This window comes from Phyllostomus hastatus, unplaced genomic scaffold (genome assembly GCF_019186645.2).
Source record: "Phyllostomus hastatus isolate PE091 unplaced genomic scaffold, TTU_PhHast_1.1 phas_contig_84, whole genome shotgun sequence".
Lineage (NCBI taxonomy): Eukaryota > Metazoa > Chordata > Mammalia > Chiroptera > Phyllostomidae > Phyllostomus > Phyllostomus hastatus.
Window position 1 is genome coordinate 3,315,342 of NW_025333969.1, and position 23,406 is coordinate 3,338,747.

Consider the following 23,406-nt stretch of genomic DNA (forward strand, 5'->3'; position numbering starts at 1 on the left):
TGTCCTAACTACAGAGATTTTGTTAATCAGGCAGAAATTCTGTCAGGTATTTCTTGGGGATAAACAATTAACTTCTGTCAGTGGCATCAGAGGACATAGCCAGCTGCAGGTCTTCACTTCTTTAACTTCATTTGCATAGTACTTTAGTACTACATAGTACTAAATAGTACTTTAGTACTACATAGTACTTTAGTACTTTAAATATATCTGCATAACATATGAGTTTGACTTTGAAAACAAACTATAGATTGTTTGAGTTGGGCATCAGGAAGGAGTTCAACAAACAAGGTGTAAATAGCTCCTAAAGGCCTAGCATAGTTCTGGCATCAGGTACAGCAGGAAAGAAAGTAAACATAGGGGCCACAGGGAGTGTCAATGTAATTAAAGATACATTCTCTAGTTTCCTTACAGGTGAAACAGGCTGAAGACCAGAGTTCTGCTCCATTTGTTGTCAGGACCATTCATCATCAGCTTGTCTTCAGATTCTGAGTCTCTTCCTTTTCCCACATGACTATTCAGTTTTGTCTTTTTTCCCCTAACATTAATTTTTTTTAATTTTTCAATTACAATTGGTATACACTATTATATTAGTTTCAGGTGTATAACCCAGTGACTAGACATTTTATAACTTACTAAGAGCCACACAGTATGAGCTATAAATTGATCTGCTGCTGAATGCTACCTGTGCTGGGCTTGGAAGTACCCAAGAGGAGCCAAGCTGCTAAAGCAAGGCCAGTTGCCACTAGTATTGGCCATGGGGCCAGTTAGGGAGAGATGTAAAGGGCATGTAGAGGATAAATGCTGCTTGCTTGAAGGATTTTAGGAAAGTCTAAAACATTAGTCAAGACAGGCCATTCATAAGGAAAAACCAATGAAAGCAGCTTAGGTGAGTCCTCAAGCTGTATGGGAAGAAGTATCAGGGAGTAATCAGTGTAGAACAAACAGTGTGATACAGGTTGATGAAGACTCAGATATGGTGCCCGCTTGCCAACTCTGTTGGGGAAGTCTCAGAAAAAGAACAATATCCTCTGCCAGCAGTTCTGTCTGTGAGAAAGCTTACCCTCCAGCTCTGGCCCTGATGTCAGACAATTCAGTTTCCTCTCATATATCCCTGGTGCCTTTCAAGCTGCCATCCTAGTGCTGGAGGTCAGAGAAAATGAGTGTAAGTTCAGGCAGGGCCCTTCAAGAGGAACACCTGGGACTCAAGAAGCCCTTCATCTCACCCCTCTGTGATCCTTGCTGGTTTTTATAAAAGTTATGGAGACTTCTTTTTCTGGCACTGGAACCCTTGGATGGGGGACCTGGTGCAGGGTTGGGACCTCTCACTCCTCAGGGGGGACTCTGTAGCTGAGTTGTCCCTTTCAACTTTTAATCACCACACATGAGTGTGGGAATAGCCCATTTCTCATCTTTGCCCCTCCTACTAGCCTTGATGTAGCTTCTTTTTCAAATCCTTAGTAGACAATTTTTATTCAGCTAGATTTCAGGCAGTTCTGAATGATTGCTCTTCTGCAGTTTAGTTATAATTTTGATATGGTTGAGAAAGGTTTTGGGTACCCCATTTGCTTACCCAGCCATTTTGATTAGAACTCTTTTCCCCTCCAGGTTTGTCTTTAAAATCAACACTTAATGAGGGTTTGCTTAGTTGCTTGTTTTCTTTCTTTCTCTTTCTTTCCTTCTTTCTTTCTTTTTTCCTTCCTTCCTTCCTTCCTTCTTTCCTTCCTTCCTCTCTCCCTCCCTCCCTCTCTCCCTTCCTTCCTTCTTTCTTTCCTTCCTCCCTCCCCCTCCCTTCCCCTCCCTCCCCCCTCCCTCCCCCTCCCTCCCCCTCCCTCCCCCTTCCCTCCCCCCTCCCTCCCTCCTCCCCCCTCCCCTTCCCTTCCCTTCTTTCTTTCCCTCTTTTCCTCTCTTTTTCCTTTCTTTCTTCTTGGTCTCCTTTTTTTATCTGATTTGATCTCTTATACTCTTTACCTATGTGGTCTGTAGTCCCTGCAGGGGGAGGCTGTGTGAAATTTTAGTTCTTTAGATAATTATGGTAACAGTAGTTCTTGATGCTGACCACACAAAAAGATCACCTGGAGAACTTCTGAAAAGAAAGCTAATAAATGCAAATTGCTGGGGTGGCCCCAGGCCTTGGAAGTTTCAAAGATCCCCAGAGATTCAATTGTGTGGCTGAGGGTTGAGAACTACTCTAATAGAGGTTTTAGACGAGAAAGGAAAGAGCTAGGGAACAAACAAGACTAAGAGGAACTGACCAGAGAATAGATTCCAAGGCAAGTGAAGTAACATATTTCCTGATTTTTTTATCTTATACTCCTTTCCATTTCATTCTGTTAATCCCCTAAATAACACCCCTAGAGGTTCTCAAGGTTTAGTTTTTAAGAACACTCTTTTGAAGGTACAGGTTTAAGTGATATTAATTATTCACAAATTAAGGCAAATCAATGCTATCAAGTAGTTTTTCTCCCAAAACCTCCCTGAAATAAATAGTTCTGAAAAAAAAAATAAAAGTTTTCATTGGGAAGAACAGGAAAGTAATACTGCTGAGTCCAGGAAAAGCTTTATAGGGCAAAAACCTCTGGGCATAGAAAAGCAAGGTATTTAAGTCCACTTTGTGGTGCTAAGCACTCATGATTTAGGGGCTGAGTCTTAAAAGGTGGGACTTGGGTTCTGGAAAGGTTGTTGGATGATAACACACATAAAACTTTTAAGGTATAAAGTGATATCAGATAATACCTGTCATCTCCTAGACTGGAAAAAATATAAAAAAAAACAATTATACACAGTGGACATAAAAGGGAACAGGCAATTTGATTCATGGCTGGTTGGAGCATAAACTTGTACATTTTTTTCTAGAAGGCAATATACCAATAATTGTCAAAAATTTGAAAAATGTCATGCATCATTTCCCATAGTTTTTGTTTCCCTGAAGAATTAGTCCTAAAATAGTAACAGCTACAGCCAAGATTTGTGGTAGAGTTCATGACATCATTATTTACCATGGTAAAATTTCACAACTATCAATTTCCATAATAGTAAGTCAGTTATATTACATATGATGTATTTAATATTATGGAATGTAGTATAGTCATTAAAAATCATAATGCCCAAGAATGCTAGTGATATCTGGATAAGTGAAAACTGGCTAAAAGCATAGGAACTAAGTATGGTTCCCATTTTATTAAAAATTACTACAAAGAAAAATATTGGAATGACATTGAATGATAGAATCAGAGATTGTTAGTGTTTTTCCCATACAGACTACTAGAATTTCCAAAGTTTGTAAAAGAAAATGTATAGAAAACATTTTCTGTAAAAGAAAATAATTTATAATTATTTTTAAAACTAACAAATTATGTAATCTGAGATAAGAATAGGAAAGTTTCCATTCCTTTCCACCTCTTGCTCTCATTGCATAAAGCAGAACCTCCCAGGTCCCAGAATTCATCCTAAGGCATTTGTATAAAAGGTCCCTTACACAATGGGATAAATAGGCTGCTCTGTGCTCACTCAAGAACCAAACCAAGACTTAAAAAAAAAGGACAGTTTTCATCGTTGCAACTGAACTTGCAAACAACCTTTTGAAACACAGCCCAACTATAAAAATAGCTAATAGTACACCAGTACTAACCAATACTACCAGTATTGAATATCTACAATATGCCAGACACTTTAAATATATAATTCCTAATTCTCACAGTAGTCCTGGAGACCAAGTTTTATTGTCTTCAGGTTCAAGACCGTAAAACAGGAAGTAAGAGACGCCACCTGGGATCATATGGCTACTTGGAAGCAGAGTCAAAATTCAAAAGGAAGTGTCAGGCAACTAGGCTCAGCTCCTTCACTGCACACCTCCAAAGCCTGCCCTGCCCTGCTCTAGAAGTCACTTTGATGAGCAGTTACCTCTGCACAGTTCTATTTTCTGCTGTTGAATTTTTCTTTTCTTTCTCTCTCTTTCTTTCCCTCTTTCTTCCATCCTTTCTATTTTGGTGATAGCTTTATTGAGATGAAATTCATATACCATGTATTTTATTACTTTAAGTGTACAATTTAATCATTTTTGGTATATTCACAAAGATAATCAACCATCACAACAATTAATTTTAAGGCATTTTGTAACCTCCAAAGTAAATGCTGTAACAGTGGGAGCCGATAATGGCGGGGAGTGGGTAAAGGTTTTCAGGAACAATTATAAAGGACACGTGGACAAAACCAAGGGGGGTGGAAGCAGGGGAAGAAGGTGGGGATGGCTGGGGTAGAGGGGAGTGGTGGGGGGTTAATGCAGACAACTTTACTTGAACAACGATAAAATAATTTTTAAAAAATGCTGTAACATATACTTATCATTCCCCTACCTCCAGCTGTAGTCAACCACTGATCTACTTTCTGTATCCATGGATTTGCCTTCTGGACATTTCATATAAGTAAAACCATACATTTTATTTCCTTTTGTTACTGGCTTTTTTTGCTCATCATAATGTTTTCAGTGTTCATCTATAGTATAGAATGTTATCAGTACATGTTTATGGCTGTATGATATTCCATTATATGGATATGCCACTTCATTTATCCATTCACCAGTTGATGGACATTTTAGTTGTTTCAACTCTGTTTCCATATTGTGAACAATGATGCTATGAACATTTGTGCACACATTTCTGAATGGATCGCTTCCAGTTCTGTTAAGTGTGCTTCTAGGAGTGGAATTGCTGAGTCACACGTTTACTTGATCCTTAACCTTTTAAGACACTGCCAGAGGATTTCCAAGGTGGCTGCCTCAAGTTTATATTCTGACAAGGCAAGTTCCTTTTGCAAAACTGAGTCTAAACTTCAGTCCTGTCCTTTTGTGGAATTTGTAGATGCTAAGAAAATTTTAAATATGTCAGATTTGTTTTCCAATGTCTACTTGGGTCTGACATTGGATTTCTAGCTAATTGTAATTACTTTGATTTAATTTTTCTAGGTAGTATTATTGAACATTTGTCTTTTTTAAGATTTTATTTATTGCCCTGGCTGGCGTAGCTCAGTGGATTGAGCGCGGGCTGCGAACCAAAGTGTCGCAGGTTCGATTCTCAGTCAGGGCACATGCCTGGGTTGCAGGCCATGACCCCCAGCAACCACACATTGATGTTTCTCTCTCTCTCTCTTTCTCCCTCTCTTCCCTCTCTAAAATAAATAAATAAATAAAAATCTTAAAAAAAACCTTTAAAAAAAGATTTTATTTATTTATTTTTAAAGAGGAAAGGGAGGGAGACAAAGAGAGAAAAAGAGAAACATCAATGTGTGGTTGCTGGGGGCTGTGGCCTGCAACCCAGGCATGTGCCCTGTCTGGGAATCAAACCTGCGATGCTTTGGTTTGTAGCCTGGACTCAATCTTCTGAGCTACACCAGCCAGGGCAAACATTTATCTTTTTTATACTTTTTATAATGAGACTTTTATAACAATTTACAGTTAATATTTGATAAAACTGATACTCAGAGTGGTTAAATACTATTCCAAAGCCCTAAACTCTCCTACAGGTATAAGGTTTTCCCTTAAAGCAAAGTTTCTTAACACTGGCCCTAGATATTTTGGACCAGATTATCCTTCATTGGTGGTGAGGTGTCCTAAGAGGCACAGAATATTTAGCAGAATCCTTGAATTATATGGTAGTAATATGTCTCCACCCCCAGCACCAAAAATATTGCCAGAATTTACCAAAATTTCTCTGAGTGGAGAGTGGGATAATGGGAGGTTGGGATGGGTGGGAATGGATATGTTCCCTTGGTTTGAAGCCAAGGGGTTAAAGGGATAAAAATCTGTGGTTGCAGAGCCTCTCTCTCTCTCTCTCTCTCTCTCTCTCTCTCTCTTTCTCTGCAGATCTTTGCATTTCAACCTTCATCCTATTTCAGTGTTTCTCTTTATGGTATGAAGACAACCTTGGGGACTGAGTGGATCAAAATTGTCTCAGGACTTCTAAGCATCAGTCATTGCACTGCACATGGACATGCAAATCTGCAGCCCAGGCCAGAGCAGAGTCCCTGAAGACTCCCAACTCTGAAAATAACTTGAAACACATTTCTTTGATACCTTATTTATCTGTTACCTCTGGCTCAAGGCTCTGCCTTTTCTAAGTTCTAGCAATTTAGACAAATTTCTTAATCTACTCCATACTTGCTTTTCTTCTATAGAGACAGAATTGCCTAGCTTGACTTGAAAGTCTCCAGCCTTTATCTTCCACAGAAATTCATCTGTTTTTCCATAGCCTGTCATAGCTACATTTACTTCATATTTCAAAGGTAGTTTCAATTTTTGAGAGAACAAAGTGGGGTTATATGAATAATTGAATAAGACAGCCTTAATATGTCAATTAAATCATAAAAAAAGCATATCACAATTGTTAGTACCATTAAGCTACAATTGTGATCCTGAGTTGTTTTTCTTGGATATCATTGTTCATCAATTATAAAATTATAAACCCTTCTTTACATACATTGGATTGAATTTACACATTTCTTAGATTCCCTATCCAACTTTTATTCTACCCTTTATCCATGCAGATGGGAATTTTTGTGATGGTCTCCCTCATTACCAGCCTCTGACCTCTCTCTGCTACAGGGTATCTTTTCAGTTTGAACTGCCTCACAGTAAATATCCCTCCAGTGGTCATGGACCCTGGAGAATTAAACTCACACTGCTTTTCTTTACAATCTATGCCTTCTGCAATCAGGTCTCTGTCTGTACTCTCAATCTTAACCCTACACAAATTCACTACTCTGGTGAGGCTAATATATTCAATATTCTCCAATTGAATGAACTTAACTAATTGCTGCTTCCACTCCCAGCCCCTCTCCATCTTATATGGCCTTCCCAGTTGTTCCACTATCCAAATTTCTCTCCCTATCCTCCAATACCCAGTGTTTGTCTTGGTGCTTCCTTTCCTAAACTACAAAAATAGAAAGCATATATTGTTGACTTTCTATTACAATCTCCTAGCACAGTAAAGGGCATATATAAAGTGCTGAAAGATAGAATGAACAAGTTAATAAACCATTAAACAAATGAAGCAGAATTTTCTTGACCAGAGCAGCACATAGTGATCCCCCCTTCAAAAATCATATAACATCTACTGTTTGATGTGTATTCTTAGTTTGTATTATTTACTGCCTTGTATTGTTAATTAATAACTTGTCCCTGTAAGCCTTATCTGCCCAGTGGGATTATAAATTCCTACAGGTCAGAGTCTGAGTCACATTTTAGAATTTCACCCCTAGAATCAGCAGGGCACATTCTGCCTCTCCAAATGCTCACTGATTGATTGAACATCACACAAGCTGATTTATCCAGCCAAGTGTCAGCAGCAAAACTTTTTCCAGAGCATGGGTCATAAATCACAATTAAATCTTTCCTACTTGTTAAAGCAGGGCTCACGGGTCAAGGTAACCTGGATCCTCAAAACCCTTTGTCAGTACATGTGAGCAAAATAGATGGGTTTGCCATCCACTAGAGTCAGACAAGAAATGAGACATTTGTGTTGGTGGTGACGGTGATGTGAATGCTCAGCTCAAACACCTACATGATATAAATGTAGCCCACCTTCAGAGATAGATTGTTCTCTGTAACCTTTGGGACACAGCCTAAACTCAGTGTCCTTGACCAAAATACTACTGCATCTTTTGTATGTCTGCCTTTTCCTCTGTGACCCAAGTATCTTCAGCCATTTGTGGAATCTTACCCTTCTAGATCTCCTATTTCTCTCCTCTTATTGGAGAGTATCCTTTATGTTCTTCTTTGCTTGGCCAAATTCTACTCATTTCTGAAATCCAAACTGTTTTTCCCACCCATAGGGAGCCTTCCCTTTCTCACCCATCCAGATACCTCTTCTCTAAGCTCTCCTAGTGTCCTAAGCATGTGTTCCATTGCATTGTAAAGGCCCTACTGTCATTCCTCCCAGCAAAGCACATGTGCTCCTGGGCTGCAATGCCTGCATCCTAGAGTTTGAGTATAGGACCAGCACAGAGTAGACACTTCAATAGCCTTCTGAATTAAATGGAAGCAAAATGGACTGTATGAGAGAATTATTAAAGTAGAAATGATGAAAGATCAAAAGAGGTGATAGTAGATTTGACTAAAAATCTAGATTCCTCTGTTGCCCTATTCAGTGAGTGTTGAAGAACAAAGAAGTTAAATAAAATGCTTCCTTTATCATTACTCAGACCTGAGTAAGCTAAGGATGCCCAAGACTGTTGGGAACCATCCTGTGTGGTTTCAGGATCTGTATCCACCCCCATGGCTAAGGATGAGTGAGAGACCTTCAGACCAGAAGCCACTAAGGAGACAAAGCTTATCCCCTGGCAGGACCACCGCTTCTGCTCTTGGCCCCCATTGCTTTATCATTTAGCCAATGATGGATAAGATTCCCCAAGGGGGGAACCATCTAAGACAGGCATGATCATGTGGGAAGACCCTCAGGGAAGGACTTTGGGGGCTGTGGAAAAAGGGGGTGATCGACCCTTACCCCTTGGCTTTGACAAAGCCTGAGTCCTCATTGTGCCTGCGAGAAGTCTCCAATCTCTCTGCTGCCTTGTCTCCTTTGCCTGACTCAAGCCTGTAACAATGACAAGGGGCAGTGCCACCCTGTACTGGAAAACTGAGGGCTCCCTGGGTAATCAGGCCTGAGAAAGAATACATAAACTTCTGTGAAAACTGCTTTGCTAAGAATGCTCTCAGTTAAATGATAAAGGCTAGGGCAGGAAATGAGTTTGGTCCCTTAAGTTTTGTAGACTTTTAGGTGATAGATCCTGACTCAGAACAGGCCCTCAGGGTTCTTTGTATACTATCTGTTGTTCGATCCTTACTACCTGACAGTGATTAATGAACTTTACCTGTATTCCTGTTCAAATTAAGAGCCAATAAAAACCTGTGAAGGGAAGGATCTGGCACTCTCCTCTTGAAAGAGTTGCCAGGCCACTCTGAGGCACCCTCCCCTTGAGAGGGTAGCCATGCCTTCCATTTTCCTCCACAGGACTCAGTAGTCCATGTGAACATCTCATGTCTCATCCATGACACTGTGGACACTGCAGGCTAGTGTCTGCATCATAAAACATCACTACTTTGGTGGACCTTCCCAATCTTTTCTTGATATCTTGAAACTCAGGCAATAGTATTTCTCTGTTTCCTATAAAATGGAATGCCTCATTATATTTCTATGTTTGAAACATGAAATCTATACCAACTAGATAGTTTGTTGTGACAGTCATAGTTTTATGGCTATCTTTTTTTTTTACCCTCACTAATGAGATTTTCTTATCAACATTATCTTAGCTAAAGCACAGAGACATTAACTATGACTTAATTGAAACAGAGAATGAAATTCATGAAGTTATCATTGTTTGATGTACAGATGTTGACTAGATGCAAATGGCTTATATAAAAAAGGGCAATTATGAGGGAGCAGCTTTGTTCACTGCAAGGCTTTAGACTAAAACCATCTGGCCACAAGTATTAATAGGGGTGAGTACTTCCATTCTTCATGACACAGTTCTCCCAGCCATCTCCCCAGCTCTGGGAGCTCTGCTGGCCTTTATCTAATTAATACTTCCCCTGAAGATAGCTCATTCCTGGGTTTGACATATCCTGCAGCATATAATTGTTGTAACAAGAGTGTTTGTTAAAAGTCACTATTGATTCTTTTTTTTTCACTGTTAAAATTTTATCTTTTAGAAACATTTTGGAGGTCAATTCTACTAGTTAATACATTCAAACAGTTGCTCACACATGTGGTAAATGTTTATTGAAGACCTGTTATAAGCAAGGTGCTATACTAGGTCTTGGGCAAATAATAGTTAGCAAGGCAGGCAATGTTCTTATTCCCATGAATTTGTACAATCTAGTGGTGAGAAGAACACTGAATAACCAATTATATAGATGTACAATTAACATGCATTGTTATGGGCTGAAATTGTGCCCCCCATCCCGAATTCATATGCTGAAGTTGTAACTCCAAGTGTTAGAGAATGTACCTTATTTGGAGGTAGGACCTTTAAGAAGTAATTAAGGTAAAATGAGGTCATATGAGTGAACCCATATCCAATATGCTTGATGTCCTTATAAGAAGAGAACATTAGGAAACAGATGGAAAGACCATGTGAAGGCACAAGAAGACAGTCATATACAAGTTAAGAGAGAGGCCCTCAAAAGAAATCAACCCTACTGACACTTTGAGTTTTAGGCTCAAAAAATGTGAGAAAATAAATTTCTAAGTCACCTAATTTGTAGTATTTTGTTATGGCAGTCCTAGCAAACTAATACATACATATAGATACACACTCAGGTTCAATGCTACAAAGGAAAAGATATAGAAGGCTGGATAACAGGGCTTCTGACCTGCTTGCTATAGGAAGGTTTCTGGAGAGTATGTCAGTTGATATAAAGTCTAAAAGATAAGTGGGATAGTGTTGACCACAGCTCTAGGATGACTTTTTAAATTTAAACACAATGTTAAATCATCACATAAATATACTTTATGCCTGTTGATTAAGGTTATGTGGTTAGAATTTTATCATTTCTTCAGCTAGAGAAAGAACAAGTAATGACTGATTAGAATGGATTGTTTAATTATTATTTTTAGAAAGCTTTCTCTCTAAATCTTACTATTCAAAGAATAGAACAATAATGAAAAATTATAATGTATTTGAGGGAATATGATAAACACTATTGCTTGTGCCTACTAGAAATTAAATGGGCTGAGTTGAGATGGCCTCTTATTGAAGAGCGAAACTTTCCTATGGCATTTGGTTATTCCTGAATCTTTGCTAGCTGTCTCCTCTTGCCCAGGAATTCTGTCCTGTGCCCTGTGATTAGCTGTGATCTTCTAATAATCATTATGGGTGCCCAGAGGTCAGGTAAGAAGCCTCTGCCCAGAAACCTCTTCTCCATCTTCTGCATTCCATTAACTTGTAATGAGATTTATTCCTTAATCCTGAAAATTTCACTCAGGGATTAATAACTCTAGTGATATCAAAGCCTCATGTTGCGAGGCTGGAAAGCTCTGAATAGAATACACTCTCTAATGAAAAACCAAAAGTGATTTCTCTGCCATGTGACCTTATTGTGCTTTTTCTACTTCCTGCAGTGATATAAACACATAAAAGCCCTCTTCTGTGAGAAAGTTTGTCCTGTATTTAAAGATCCTTATTATATCTCTGTCTTATTTTCTCTCCTAATGAAATAGCTCTAGTAAATCTATTTATGTAGTTTGAATGACTTACATTTTCTGATAATACCCCCTAACCAACACACACATGGAGAAAGGAGAGAGAGGAAAGAGAGAGAGAGAGAGAGAGACAGAGAGAGAGAGAGAGAGAGAGAGAATTATTTCTAGAATTCTATAATAATGTAAAGAAAGTTACAAAAAAAAGTCAAATTTGAATCTTTGGCACCTAACTCTATATGGGTCACAACTATGGGAGTTGAAAAGCAAGACCTCTGGCAGGGAGTTTGATCCTGAATACCCCTAATTAAGGCCTCTTATTCCATTTTCAAAAGAAGAGTCTTGGGTTAATGATTTCCTTGAAGATAAGGAAAAGGGTTGACAAAAGGGTTGACAATTTTTCTTTAAGAACTCATATAAATGTCTAAAAGAAACTGCAGAAATTCTAGACAAACTCTCCCCTTTTTCACTGAGGTCTAATAGAACAAAACTTACATTCTCCATCATGCAGAGCAGAGCTAGTCTGCAGCTCTGACCCCTAAGGCCTGAATTCAAGCTTTTTGCCCAGACTTGCTTGACAGTTGGGACTTGACATTTTGAGAAGCATTACAGTAGGAAAAGCAGACCTCAATTTTACTAACTGTACCCCATACCTCTTTCATACTGTTCTCATTCCCTAGCATTTTTCCCATCAGAAAAATAGAACTAACAATAAATACAGATCACTTCAAAAGTTATTATAGTAGTTCCAGCTTTTCCTTTAGCTTACTTAATGTTTTACCAAAATTTAAAAAAAAAACCCTGCTTTGATTTCCAAAGAAAGAATCCATACAGTCTCCTCTACCTTTTTGTTGTTGTTGTTGTTGTTGTTGTAATCCAGGTTGATTTGAACAACCACAGACTTCATTCTAAGCATCTTTTTAAGAGTCTTTAAAACAGAAGCCATTTCTTTTATTAAAAAATAGAACATAGTGTTTACTGTTCACTGAACAGATGTGGACTTGAGAGACAGAGTCTCTATGACACATGGTACTTCAGGAAGAGTGCTAAAGAACTGAGATTTGAAATGCATAAAGTAGGGAATCCAGATATTTGTTCATTAATTGAAGATTTGCCTAAAGCTCACCTTGCACCAGGACTCCTTGAAAGTATTATTCCTGCTCCTGTGCAGCCCCCAGGCTTCCATATAGGGTTAGAGCACAGGGGTAACCAGAATGGGAAACGCTGTGTAATACAGGCCAAAATCTTTGGGAACAGATAGACTCTTAGTAATATTTCATGTCATTTAGTGTGAGGTAATACTCTTTCTTACAAAGGAATCAAAAAGTCTTTACAAGCACATCACATATACTGAATAAATGTTGGTGTGTGAGAATGTTCGTGTGAGCATAAGCCTGTATTGATTATAGATATGCACGATTTACTTTATAATATTTTACCTTAGCTAAATTAGATTACAAGTCTGTAAAGAAAATGAGTTCATCATCTCTGTCAATCTTACTTGACTCAAGAATCTGTCAAAAATAAGACCACTAAGTAAACTGTTTGGGGAAAACTCAATGTTCAATCCTATATATCTTATTTTCATTAATAGCCTATTGTACATTTATCTATAAATATTTCAGCTAATGCAGGATTCCTTTAAATTTGCATTATTTAAGCCACTGACAATATAAAAGCATGAATATGAGTGACAGCAAGATATAGTGTAAAGTACATGATCTTGGGAATCCAAAGGAAAGGCCTGAGGATGAACCCCATCATGGCCATCTTAACTTAATTCTGATTCTGTTTGCTCCTATGCATTCTAGCAAAATAATAACTCCTTCATATGTGCTATGAGTGTATTTTTTTCATTACACGGCTGGTCCTAGCTTAAGGTCTGGCCCTCCTGAGACCCATGTCATTGTCGATTCTACTTGCACAATTCCTTCAGTGATATGGTGTTCTCAGCTTCTCCTCATGCCCCTATGTATAAGGCAATCAAGAAAGAACATGACAAAAATATAAAATTTAAAAAATGCAAGGTAGGGATGCCCTGGTGTCCTTCATTGTTTTGAAACTTTATCCCAGAGAGTGAGCACATTCAGTTCCCTTCTGTTTGGAGAATGCATTAAGTTTTCACTCCTCTCCATAATCTTCAATGCACAAAGCCCAAAATAACACCCCCCCCCCAAAAAAAAATGCCAACCACACAGAGCTTGGGAAGCAGGAGTGGATGCCCCAGGCATCAGTGCCCTGCCCTTTCCACAGGATCCTTCTCTTTTTGACCCACAGGGTTAGGAACACCTAAGGTATTCTGAAACAATTCTTGAAATATCTGGATTCTCTGTGCTATCTTCTGTTTTCTATGATGTATCATTATTGGGACAATAGTCACTACTTTCTAGTTTTTTTATGTATGGGAAATTTTCATCTCTTATAAAGGCAATATTATCTCAAGTACCTTGGAAACAATTTCTTTAAAAAACGTAAGGGAGAAGAAAGCTGTCTTTGTTTGATTTTTTTTGTTTGTTTGCTTTCTCTTATGTCTCTCCCTTATATAGAAAATTGCCAGCAGACACAAAACCTTGATCCATATGAAAGAAAAATTAAAGAAGTTCAAATTTTCCAAAATTGAGAAAAGAATCAAGCAAGAGATTTCTGAGAAAAACTTCAGGAACTCAGTCGGCATATTTTAAAACCTCCTTTTACTTGTTTTTTAAGAGATGGTTCTAAAATAACTGGTGATTTTTTCCCCTTCTGCAGCTGGGTAACCTGACAGTTTTCCCAACCATTCTCTCACTCATAAATATGTTTTAATGGGCTGACATGTGCTTAATAATACAGGCAGCACCTGGATGCTTTAGAGTCAAGTGCCACCTGGGCTGGCACTGTATTAAAACTGCATTTGTGACCTGAGGCTAACAATTCTCTGTCCTCAAACATCTTGCCAATTAAAAAGCAATAACCCAGTGCCAACTTACAATTTTCTTCAAAAAAGGAGGACTGAGGTGTAACTTTTATAGCTCTGCACATGAAAAATATTATATTCCTAAGTTATTAACTCACCTCCATTACTGGAAATCTTATAATTTTATAAAAGTCCTATGACTGCACACATTCACTTAGCTTTTATGACTCTATGGAGCTATAGGTCTTGAGTTATTATAAAAAGAAAAAAAAATTCTAAATAGCTTCTCAACACTGAGTTTAAGAGTCTAGATACACTATCTTATTTTATTCCATCAGAGTTTTGTAAGGAATTTTTATATCTTATATTTAGGTAGACTCTAAGCAGGCCCCCACAGACCCACAGCTTCTTCTGTCCACACCCTTGCATGATTCTCTCAGCTAAGGCAAAGCCTAAACTTACTGAATTGTTTCTAATGAACAGAATACAGCAAGAGGTCACTTCCAGGACTAGGTTACATGAAGACTATGGCTTTGTCTCAGGTGGCCTTGCTCACTTCCTGAGTCTTACTCACTCCAGGGTAAGAGTGCCTTCATTTCATGCAGAGGCCATGGGGCTAAGCTTGCAAGTGGGTCTTCTGAGGCCTGCTACCTGCCTACAAGTGAGCTTAGGAGCAGATCCACCCCCATTTGAATACTGAGATGACTGCAGCCCTGGACAACAACTTGATTCCTGCCAGAATCAAATTGCATCTAGATACTGACTCAGACGCTGAGACATAATAAAAGTTTACTACCACTAAAATGTGCTATAATTTATTTTGCAGCTATAGGTCACTAAAACATCCTAATTTATATGAGACAAAGTTAAGAAGTTTATCCAGGACCAAAGAATAGTAATGAAAAGAGGTGCCTTTTGAACCTGATTCCCAGACCCAGGCATTTCTGCTATTGGCAGAAGTTTAAGGGGCCTTTTTGTTCACTTATTGGCATTTGAGGTTCTTCCATAGTTTGACCTAATCTTGACTATACAATCAAGTTTTTTTCTATTTAACTTACATTTTTCTAATTTATTTGGATAAAAAAACTTGCAGTCCAGTGCAGGAAGAAAGACATTTAAAATAAATAAAAATGCAATGTCATGTAATACAGAATAAATATTGGCCCAGGGTATACAGAGGAGGCAATTTGATTCATATGGTATATCCACGGAGGATGATCAAAGATTTCTTGACCCAATAGAATGTCCTAGCCCTAATCTAATGCCTGACGTGTGGTCTGACCTCAATGAGTACCTGTCAGCTATATCAACACAGTGCTTCTGGAAATAGTGAAGTCATTAATTAGTGAGATAACAAGTAGAGAAGGAGAGAAGGAGGGGGAAAGTTTCACTGTTTTGTGTTGAAGAAACTGTAGAGCCAGAGTATGATTTGTTCATAGATTTGTTCCATAGTGCTATACATTAGAATAAATACTGTATATTATAAAAGTAAGTACTTTCCAAATTTTAACTATTTGAGAATCATTTTAAAAATGTTGTCATGGCCATATGCCATATGTAGTAGTATTTATATAATAAGTTAAAATATTTTTTTAAAACTCACTAGTTTTATTTAAAATAGAATTAGGTGGCTGCAAACGGTCTGACAGTACTGTGGCATGTAGGGAAGCTACACACTGTAAAGTCAGAAAAAGTCAGGATGAAATTATGGTGTCATCACTGATTGTCATGTGATTTTAGAAGTTATTTAGTCTCTGTGATTCACTTCCTCATCTATAAAATGGAAAATAATGCTTTTCCTGAATGAGCATGGTGAATTCCATACAACATATACCATGTCTGCAGAGACCTACCAAAGCACTCCGTGACTAGTATATACTATGCTCAATAGTATTAGATAGGATTCCTTGTTTCCACTTCCCAGATGAGAGTGCTGAGGGACAAGGAAATTAAGGAACTTGCCAAAGCTCACATAGCTAAATCTGTTGCCTATTCAGGCTAAGAGTCAATTTGTTAACACCAGATCATCCTCTTCCCTGGGAACCAGATTCTGTATGTTTTGGTCAGAATCTCTAACATTTGTTGACTTGGCTGAATTAGAAGTCAACCAAGTGGTTGTGAGCAGATGGTACCTGTGAGGATTTCAGTTGCCCGTTCTGTTGCTTTCTGAATCTGGAGTCTCAGGGTTCCACCCTCCAGGCTCAGCAGCAGGGACCCCGAGCCCTCAGACAGCTCTGTGGACAGAAGCAGACCATCCTTGTTCCATGTTCGAAACTGGAAACCCACTGAGAGCCCATCAATTTGGGGGGTTCCGGGCAGCAGCAGATAACTGCTGCTAGAGTTGACAAATGTGATGGGAACAATTTGTGGTTCGGAGCAGGAAAAAGTGACATTGCCCTGGAAAACAATAAAAATCAAACATATAAAAGCCATTTTTTATTCTGCAATCTGACAGCTGATATAAAACAACCACCCAGAGCTGACCTTAATTTCAGGATCATTCCACATTCAGCTGCAATATTTTAAAGGAAAAAAATGTGTCAGCTTTGTTTATATACACCAACAAGATTATGTTCCATTCCTGTGTCAAGGATCACAGTGCTACCTGCAAAGACAGCCATCAAAGGCCTGGGAGGAATGGGGGATGCAAAGCATCATTGTTTTTTAAAGAACCAGATATGAAAATAATCACATCAATTTATTGAATAAATATGCATTTCAAACCAACTGTGTGCCAAGCACTGGGATAACTTCTCAAGAGATACACATGAAAATACTTCCTCACAATGTGGAATGTGCTAAAAAGAGACACAGATGCCAGCTCCCAAGGGAGATAGTAGAAGACATAATTACACAAGCAAAGGTTTCACAAGGAAGGGGAGGTTTTCCTGCAACCAAGTGGGGAAGGAGAGATAGAAGTGTGCCCAGCCAATCTTTTCAGCAAACTGCACATGTGGATGCAAAAAGTTTGGAGAAATTAGCAAACTGGCATTCCTGGAGATTACAGGGAATGTGACATTGCTGAACATTAAGTGGAGCAGGGAGGGCCAGGGACCATGAGGCCGAATTTAAAAGCCCTTTTATGCTTGTTAATGTTATCAGTCAAACTTAGAAGCATTGAAGAGATTTGGGCAAGAGTTTTAATTCATTTAGACCGTTTTCAAAAGCATGGGGAGCAGAGGGTGGATGGAAGGACTTGAGGTTGGGGATATTAGTTGTACATACATAGACTAGAACCAGAAGGAAAAGGAAGAAGATTATCCTTGGCACAAGTAAGGAAAATTTGGTCCAAGTTTAGTTGAGGGTGACTAGAGTAAGCTTCTGCAGCAGGAAGTTATGGGGAAAGAACTATGTGTATGTGCCCAACTAAGCCATGTGCTGGAGTCATTTCTACTTGATGAATGGGGAGAAAGCAGGGGATGCCTTATAAATCATGAATAGATGTTACATTATGAAAACCACTTGCAATTTTTATCTCAAACCCCATAACCAACCACATGCTGTTTTCTATCTCTATAATTCATCAGTATTAGACACTAAACTAATGTACAACACTGCAGCAAACTTATTCAGGTGGGTGTAACACAATATTCTCATATGGATTGTCATAGACATATCAAGTTCCATGTAAATCTTTCCTCCCAAGACATGAATGGCTGCCTTTTCATGACGCTTAACACTTAGTCAATGCCACTTATGCAAAAAAAGTCAGGTATTTTTGAAAGGATAGTACCTGGCTTGACTAGCTGCCTGAATTCAACTTCCCACTAAAGTGGCCAGGTAGTGGGGTAGAAAGCCAGTATAGCTCAGAGCAGGTTAATTGTTAAGCTGCAAATACCTCATAGTCTGGAAAAAATCCCCCTGGTCCCAACCATGTTTAGGTATGATTGTCTTGTATTTCTGAAAACATGCAGTCATCTCTGAACAAACTCCTACCAGTAGTATATTTCTAATGATTCACTCATCAAGCAGGCTGCTATGAACATACTCTTGCTTTAATCATTTGCTTTAGTTGCTTAGATGTTTTCTTCTCTGTAGGTTAGATCCCCAGTAGGTAATTAATGTGTCAAAGTGTAAAGCTCCTGCTATCCATCAAAAGAACAAAAGAAAACAACAACAACAACAACAAAAGAAAAACAGAGTTTATGCTGCCCACTGAGACTGCAGGGATCCAAAAACTTGATACAGATCCCATGTGTTCCTCACAATAACACTGCACCTGTTTAAAGAGTGTACAGACTGTGCTTAGAGAAGGTGGGTAATTTAATAAAAGCCTGATGCCTCCTCAGCAGTGACAATGGGAGATAAACCTCAGTTTGGCAGACATTGGTTATAGCCACCACCTCTGATACCTTCCTCCTCTGTACTGGGTACCACCATTTTAAAAAAAATCTACCAACTTGCCTGGCTAGTGCAGCTCAGTGGATTGAGCACAGGACCGCGAACCAAAGGGCTTCTGGTTCAATTCCCAGTCAGGGCACATGTCTGGGTTGTGGGCCAGGTCAAAAGGTGGAGGAGCATGAGAGGCAATGACACATTGATGTTTCTTTCCCTCACTTCTACCTTCCCTTCACCTCTCTCTAAAAATCAATAAATAAAATTCTTTAAAAATATTTCCCAACTTGCTCATGATATTCACTATTGTTTTAATTTGCTTTTGTTTGATTTCTGGTGAATTTCTGTTCAAGAATGAAAATATCCCTACTGATGGCAGTTTAATTGATATGGGCTATCTTCTGAAACACGCAAAATCACAAATACCCTTGCAGTGAAGTCAAAAGAAAATCAGGAACATCTGTCTTGTATCAAAACCAACAAGGGCTAATATTGTTCCATATGTGACTCATAAAATTTGACGACTTCCTAAGGACAACCAGGCCCCTGAAACACAAACATCATGTTTGTGTCAGTGGAGGAAGTAAACTCTTTCATTGATTCATCTTTCTCAAGGAGACCCTCCCTTGAGAGGACAGCACAAAACCCCTATTTCAACAACTGCTGTGCTGAGACAGAACACACAATCATGTACAAAAGAAGCTTGTCCCAATCTGGAGTCACAAAAGGCTGCCTTAAGGAGGCAACATTGGAATAGAGATTTACAGAAGAGCAAGAGTAGCTAACTGAAGAATGAGGAGAAGTGTTGTATTATCTGAGCAGAAGGAAAGAATTGCCAAGGCCTGAGACATAAAGGCGTGGGGTGTATTTAAGGGTCTGGCAGAAAGTCTGCTGACCACAGTTTAGAAACCAGCATAACAGCAGGCAAGATGAAGCGAAAAGGACAGAAAGGCATATAATCGTGTGCTCCTTTAGATCATGTTGAGGTACCAGAAGTTGATCCTATGCTACAACAAAAGGGATTTAAGAGAGGTAAAGAAGGAACTGATCTAGAGACCATGACAAGCACTCAGATGCACCCCTCAGTGGGAAGCAGAGACTGTACTGTGTGACCAAAGGATGGCTTAAGGCCAGCTTCAGGTGGTCATTGCACTCATGTCAATAGGGACAGTGAAGGGCTTACTGAAAGCTCTGTCTAGAATGGCAAAGAGGGAGAGGGAGAAAGGTCATGAATATTTTGCTGCTAAAAAACTGATAGGAGATGCTAAGAAGAGGGAAAGTCAGGTGTGACTCCCACTCTCTGCTACACAAGGGACTTCAAATAAGAAAAAGCAGAGATGACTCTTGCTGCTAATTTTCCCCTGACTTGGCTCCACCCCCACCAGAGTGTGAAGACACACTGACAGCAAACACAAGTCCTTAAGCTCACTCATCCCAGCAATTTTTAGAGTTAACTATGACAACCTGCTCCCTAAGATAATTTCGCCTTACTCCCTCCACTAGGAGTGACTTTTTCAGGGACTTCTTCACCCTCCCTTCCCCTCCCTCCCTCCAAGGCTGAATGGTTCTCCTTCCTGGCCTATGTCTAAGGCCTTTCCAGACTCCCTCCATCCCTAAAATAGCTGTCCTGTGCACTGGCTTTTACTGCTTTTTGTTACCATACCATTTATTCATATATCCACATATGTGTTACATTACATTGATCACATTTCTTATATGCCTTATAATAATGATCTGTTCTTTAATACTAGTATAGATCTTATATATAATATATTTACAATGAGGTGTAGAGCATCTGGCTTTGAATTCTAAGAAGAAAATGAAATTATTCAGTTTAGACAGAATTGAATTCTTATCACAAATATTTACTGGAAAGCCTTATCTTCTCTGATCCTTATTTTCTTCTGTTATGGTTGGGAAAATAATGATAGAAGGCTGATTCAGGATCAGATGAGAACATGTACCTGACTAGTTAGTTTTCTGTTTTCTCAGGTCTGTCCCTTTTTCATTAACCTGAGATGAGTCACTTCTAGAGATTTAGTTTCCTCTTTTGCTGGTTGTTGAATTGGACGGTTCCAAGGTTTTCACTGGCTTCTTCATTCTTTGGGTATCTGATACTGAATGCTCATGTTCTTATCATCTTTGTTTTCTTTGGACGGTGATAAAGCATCTCTGAATCATTTCTATTATTGTCATGAGAATTGTAACCAAGTATTTACATTTTAAAAGATACTGTTTTATAACATTTCAAGGAATAAGGAGGGAAACCTAGGCCTTTTCCCTCCCAATTTCTTTCTAACTGCAGGGAGTAGAGCAAAAGTTTCTATATATAAGGATATAAAAATAGTAAGTAAGCAAAAGATGATACTGTTTCATATTTTTTAAAGAAGAAACCAAATTAGTAAAAACAGTATAACCCTATTATCAATCCATGGTCTATTCCTCCTCCTCTCCCCCTTTCAGGAAAAGATCCTATAATGTTTTACAATGAGAATGCTGGGTCAGTGCTGAAGATTATCAGGAAATACAATCGTTAAAACTTTCTTGGAGATGATAAAATGAGAGAAATTATATGTATACCACTTAGCTAGATGCTGGTCCAATGGCTGTGCCAATGAGAGAGAATGCAAGTTCTGAGCAGCACCTTCCTTCCAAAGGTACCCAGGACACATTGCCACCACATCTGAAGTTTGTCAAATGCTGACTGAAATCCAATAAAATCCACCCAACCAGAGCTTTCCTGTTTGGTGGAGGGGTTCAACATAAAAGGATGTCTTCCAGTTGCAGCATAATTTCCATGGTTTCCTGGAGACTAATGGGCAAGGAGCATTGAACAGAAAGAACTCAGTATTGATTAAATCTTTGCCATATGACTACTGAGTGAATCATATAAACTATCATACATAGGCCTTATCTGGGTATAGAGGGACCAACTTAAGAAGATGCTGTTCTGCCTACAGATACAAAATTGGAAACACCTTCATAGTCTGAATGAGTGTATGATAGATGAACAAACTGGAATGTATTAAACAGTGAGCTAATGGGCTCCATGTTTGTCAAACATTCCTGTACATGGAATCCATTATCACTTGTCATTGGCCACAGGATGTTTCAGCTAGGCCATAGATAGCAGAGAAAAATACTGCCATAATTGACTAGACTAAAATGAGGACTATCGGAAGTGAGAAGAAAGGCATTCACAAATGGCTATACTTTTGTTCTGTGACTAAACATATCAGTTGAGGTCATGGATACACATGGTAAACTTTAGACCTAGCAGCAAAAACTAACAGTGCCTGAATTTCTCACACAGACATAACCTTTTTTTATCTCTCCGTTAGGGATCTACTCCCTTTTAATATTTCTTCTTACTTGCCAATCTTGTGATGGCTGTACAGAACACAGGTTATGGCCAACAGGACCTTCACTGATGACTTGCTCATAGGTATTTGTCATTTCTGGGAATTTCCCTACAGTCAAATTTTAGGCAGTGATGGGAGTCACCATCTTTTTCTAGTTATCTTGGTTTGGTAAGTGCATTCCTTTGGATTTGTTTCACTACCCAAAGGCACCTATTGCCTGTGATACTAATAAAGCCACTTAGCTATTTTGTGGAAGGCACCAGGAAGTTGTCCTCATCTCTGCTTAAATAATAATCTGAAAATAGAGAAGCGATAGACAAAAGGAATGTGAAGAGAATTGAAGGTCCCCAGGATATGCAGTAGAATGATATGGTTGGAATGCTGCAGCCTCAGACATGGGCCTGGCTCTCCAACAGCTGCATCGGTACCAGGCTATGCCAGCCACAGCCTCACTACAGTCACATACATGGTTTGCTACACTTGCTGCTCTGGCCATGTTTCCCTGTATACCCATCAGGCCAGAGGCAGTTATCCCACACATAGTATTCTCTCAGGAAGAGCCCAGCCCTTACTGTGCCTCTGATGTGTGGGTGGAAGGCGGTAAGGATTGGCATCAGCATAGACCAGAAATCTATCTGACAGGTCTGAGACCTGGAATCTCTAGCACCCAAGCACCCAAGAATCTTACTGCCTGGTAAGGCCCATAAAAAAGAACAAAAACAGGGCATTGAAAGAGTAAATCACTCTGTTGTAAAATGACTAGAGGTCATAGATAGTTAGGAAATAGTTAAGAAATACGGCCCTGGCTAGCATAGCTCAGTGGATTGAGTGCGGGCTGGGAACCAAAGTGTCCCAGGTTCGATTCCCAGCCAGGGTACATGCCTGGGTTGCAGGCCATAACCCCCAGCAACCGCACATTGATGTTTCTCTCTCTCTATCTCTCTCCCTTCCCTCTCTAAAAATAAATAAATAATTTTAAAAAAACTATATTAAAAAAAAGAAATACAATGAAGTCACTATAGTCAAGATGCTAAATTAGTAAAATCAAATAGATTGAAGCTTGAGAAAACAATTCTAGTCTTCTCTTAACTAGCCTGGGAACTTAAGCCTTTGAGCTTTCCAGTCCTGATTCAACACATAGATATAAATAAAGCCTCCTGTGTCACCCTAACTACCCACTGAAGGACTAGGGAGAAAATGTTTACATATACTGATCACCTGACATGCATTATCCAGACCGTCTGACTCCCATTATTCAGACCACAATTCATCTAGAGGATTACATCTCAGACCAAGCCAGAGGCTATGGATGCAGGCCTGATTCTTCTCAAGAACGTACTTTTACTTTTTACTCATTGTTTCTTTCTTCTTTGGAATACCTTGGGTATTGCTTAATTTTGTTTTCAGTTTGCAAAACCTAGGACCCTTGGATAAATGGTTACTTCTTTTCTAGCAAAGCCTCTGGATTATTTTTGATTTTGTTACAACACTAAGAATAAATTAAGAATAGACCTTGGCCAAAAGTAGAATTAGTTTGAATCAAGTCTGGGGATTAAGGCATCAGCTAGAGTAAGGGATAGCATGGCTGGGTGAGGGAGGTGGAGGATGGGTGTCTAGTGTACTTCTG

General features: G+C 39.0%; 1 protein-coding gene across 1 annotated transcript in view; it reads right to left on the reverse strand.

The window, feature by feature from the left end:
* The window catches only part of CNTNAP5 (contactin associated protein family member 5), a 958,268-nt gene that overhangs the window by 420,899 nt on the left and 513,963 nt on the right, over window positions 1-23,406 (reverse strand). The window contains exon 8 of the mRNA XM_045850657.1: window positions 16,215-16,479. Within this exon, the coding sequence (XP_045706613.1) occupies window positions 16,215-16,479 (265 nt within the window). The remainder of the gene's footprint in view (window positions 1-16,214; window positions 16,480-23,406) is intronic.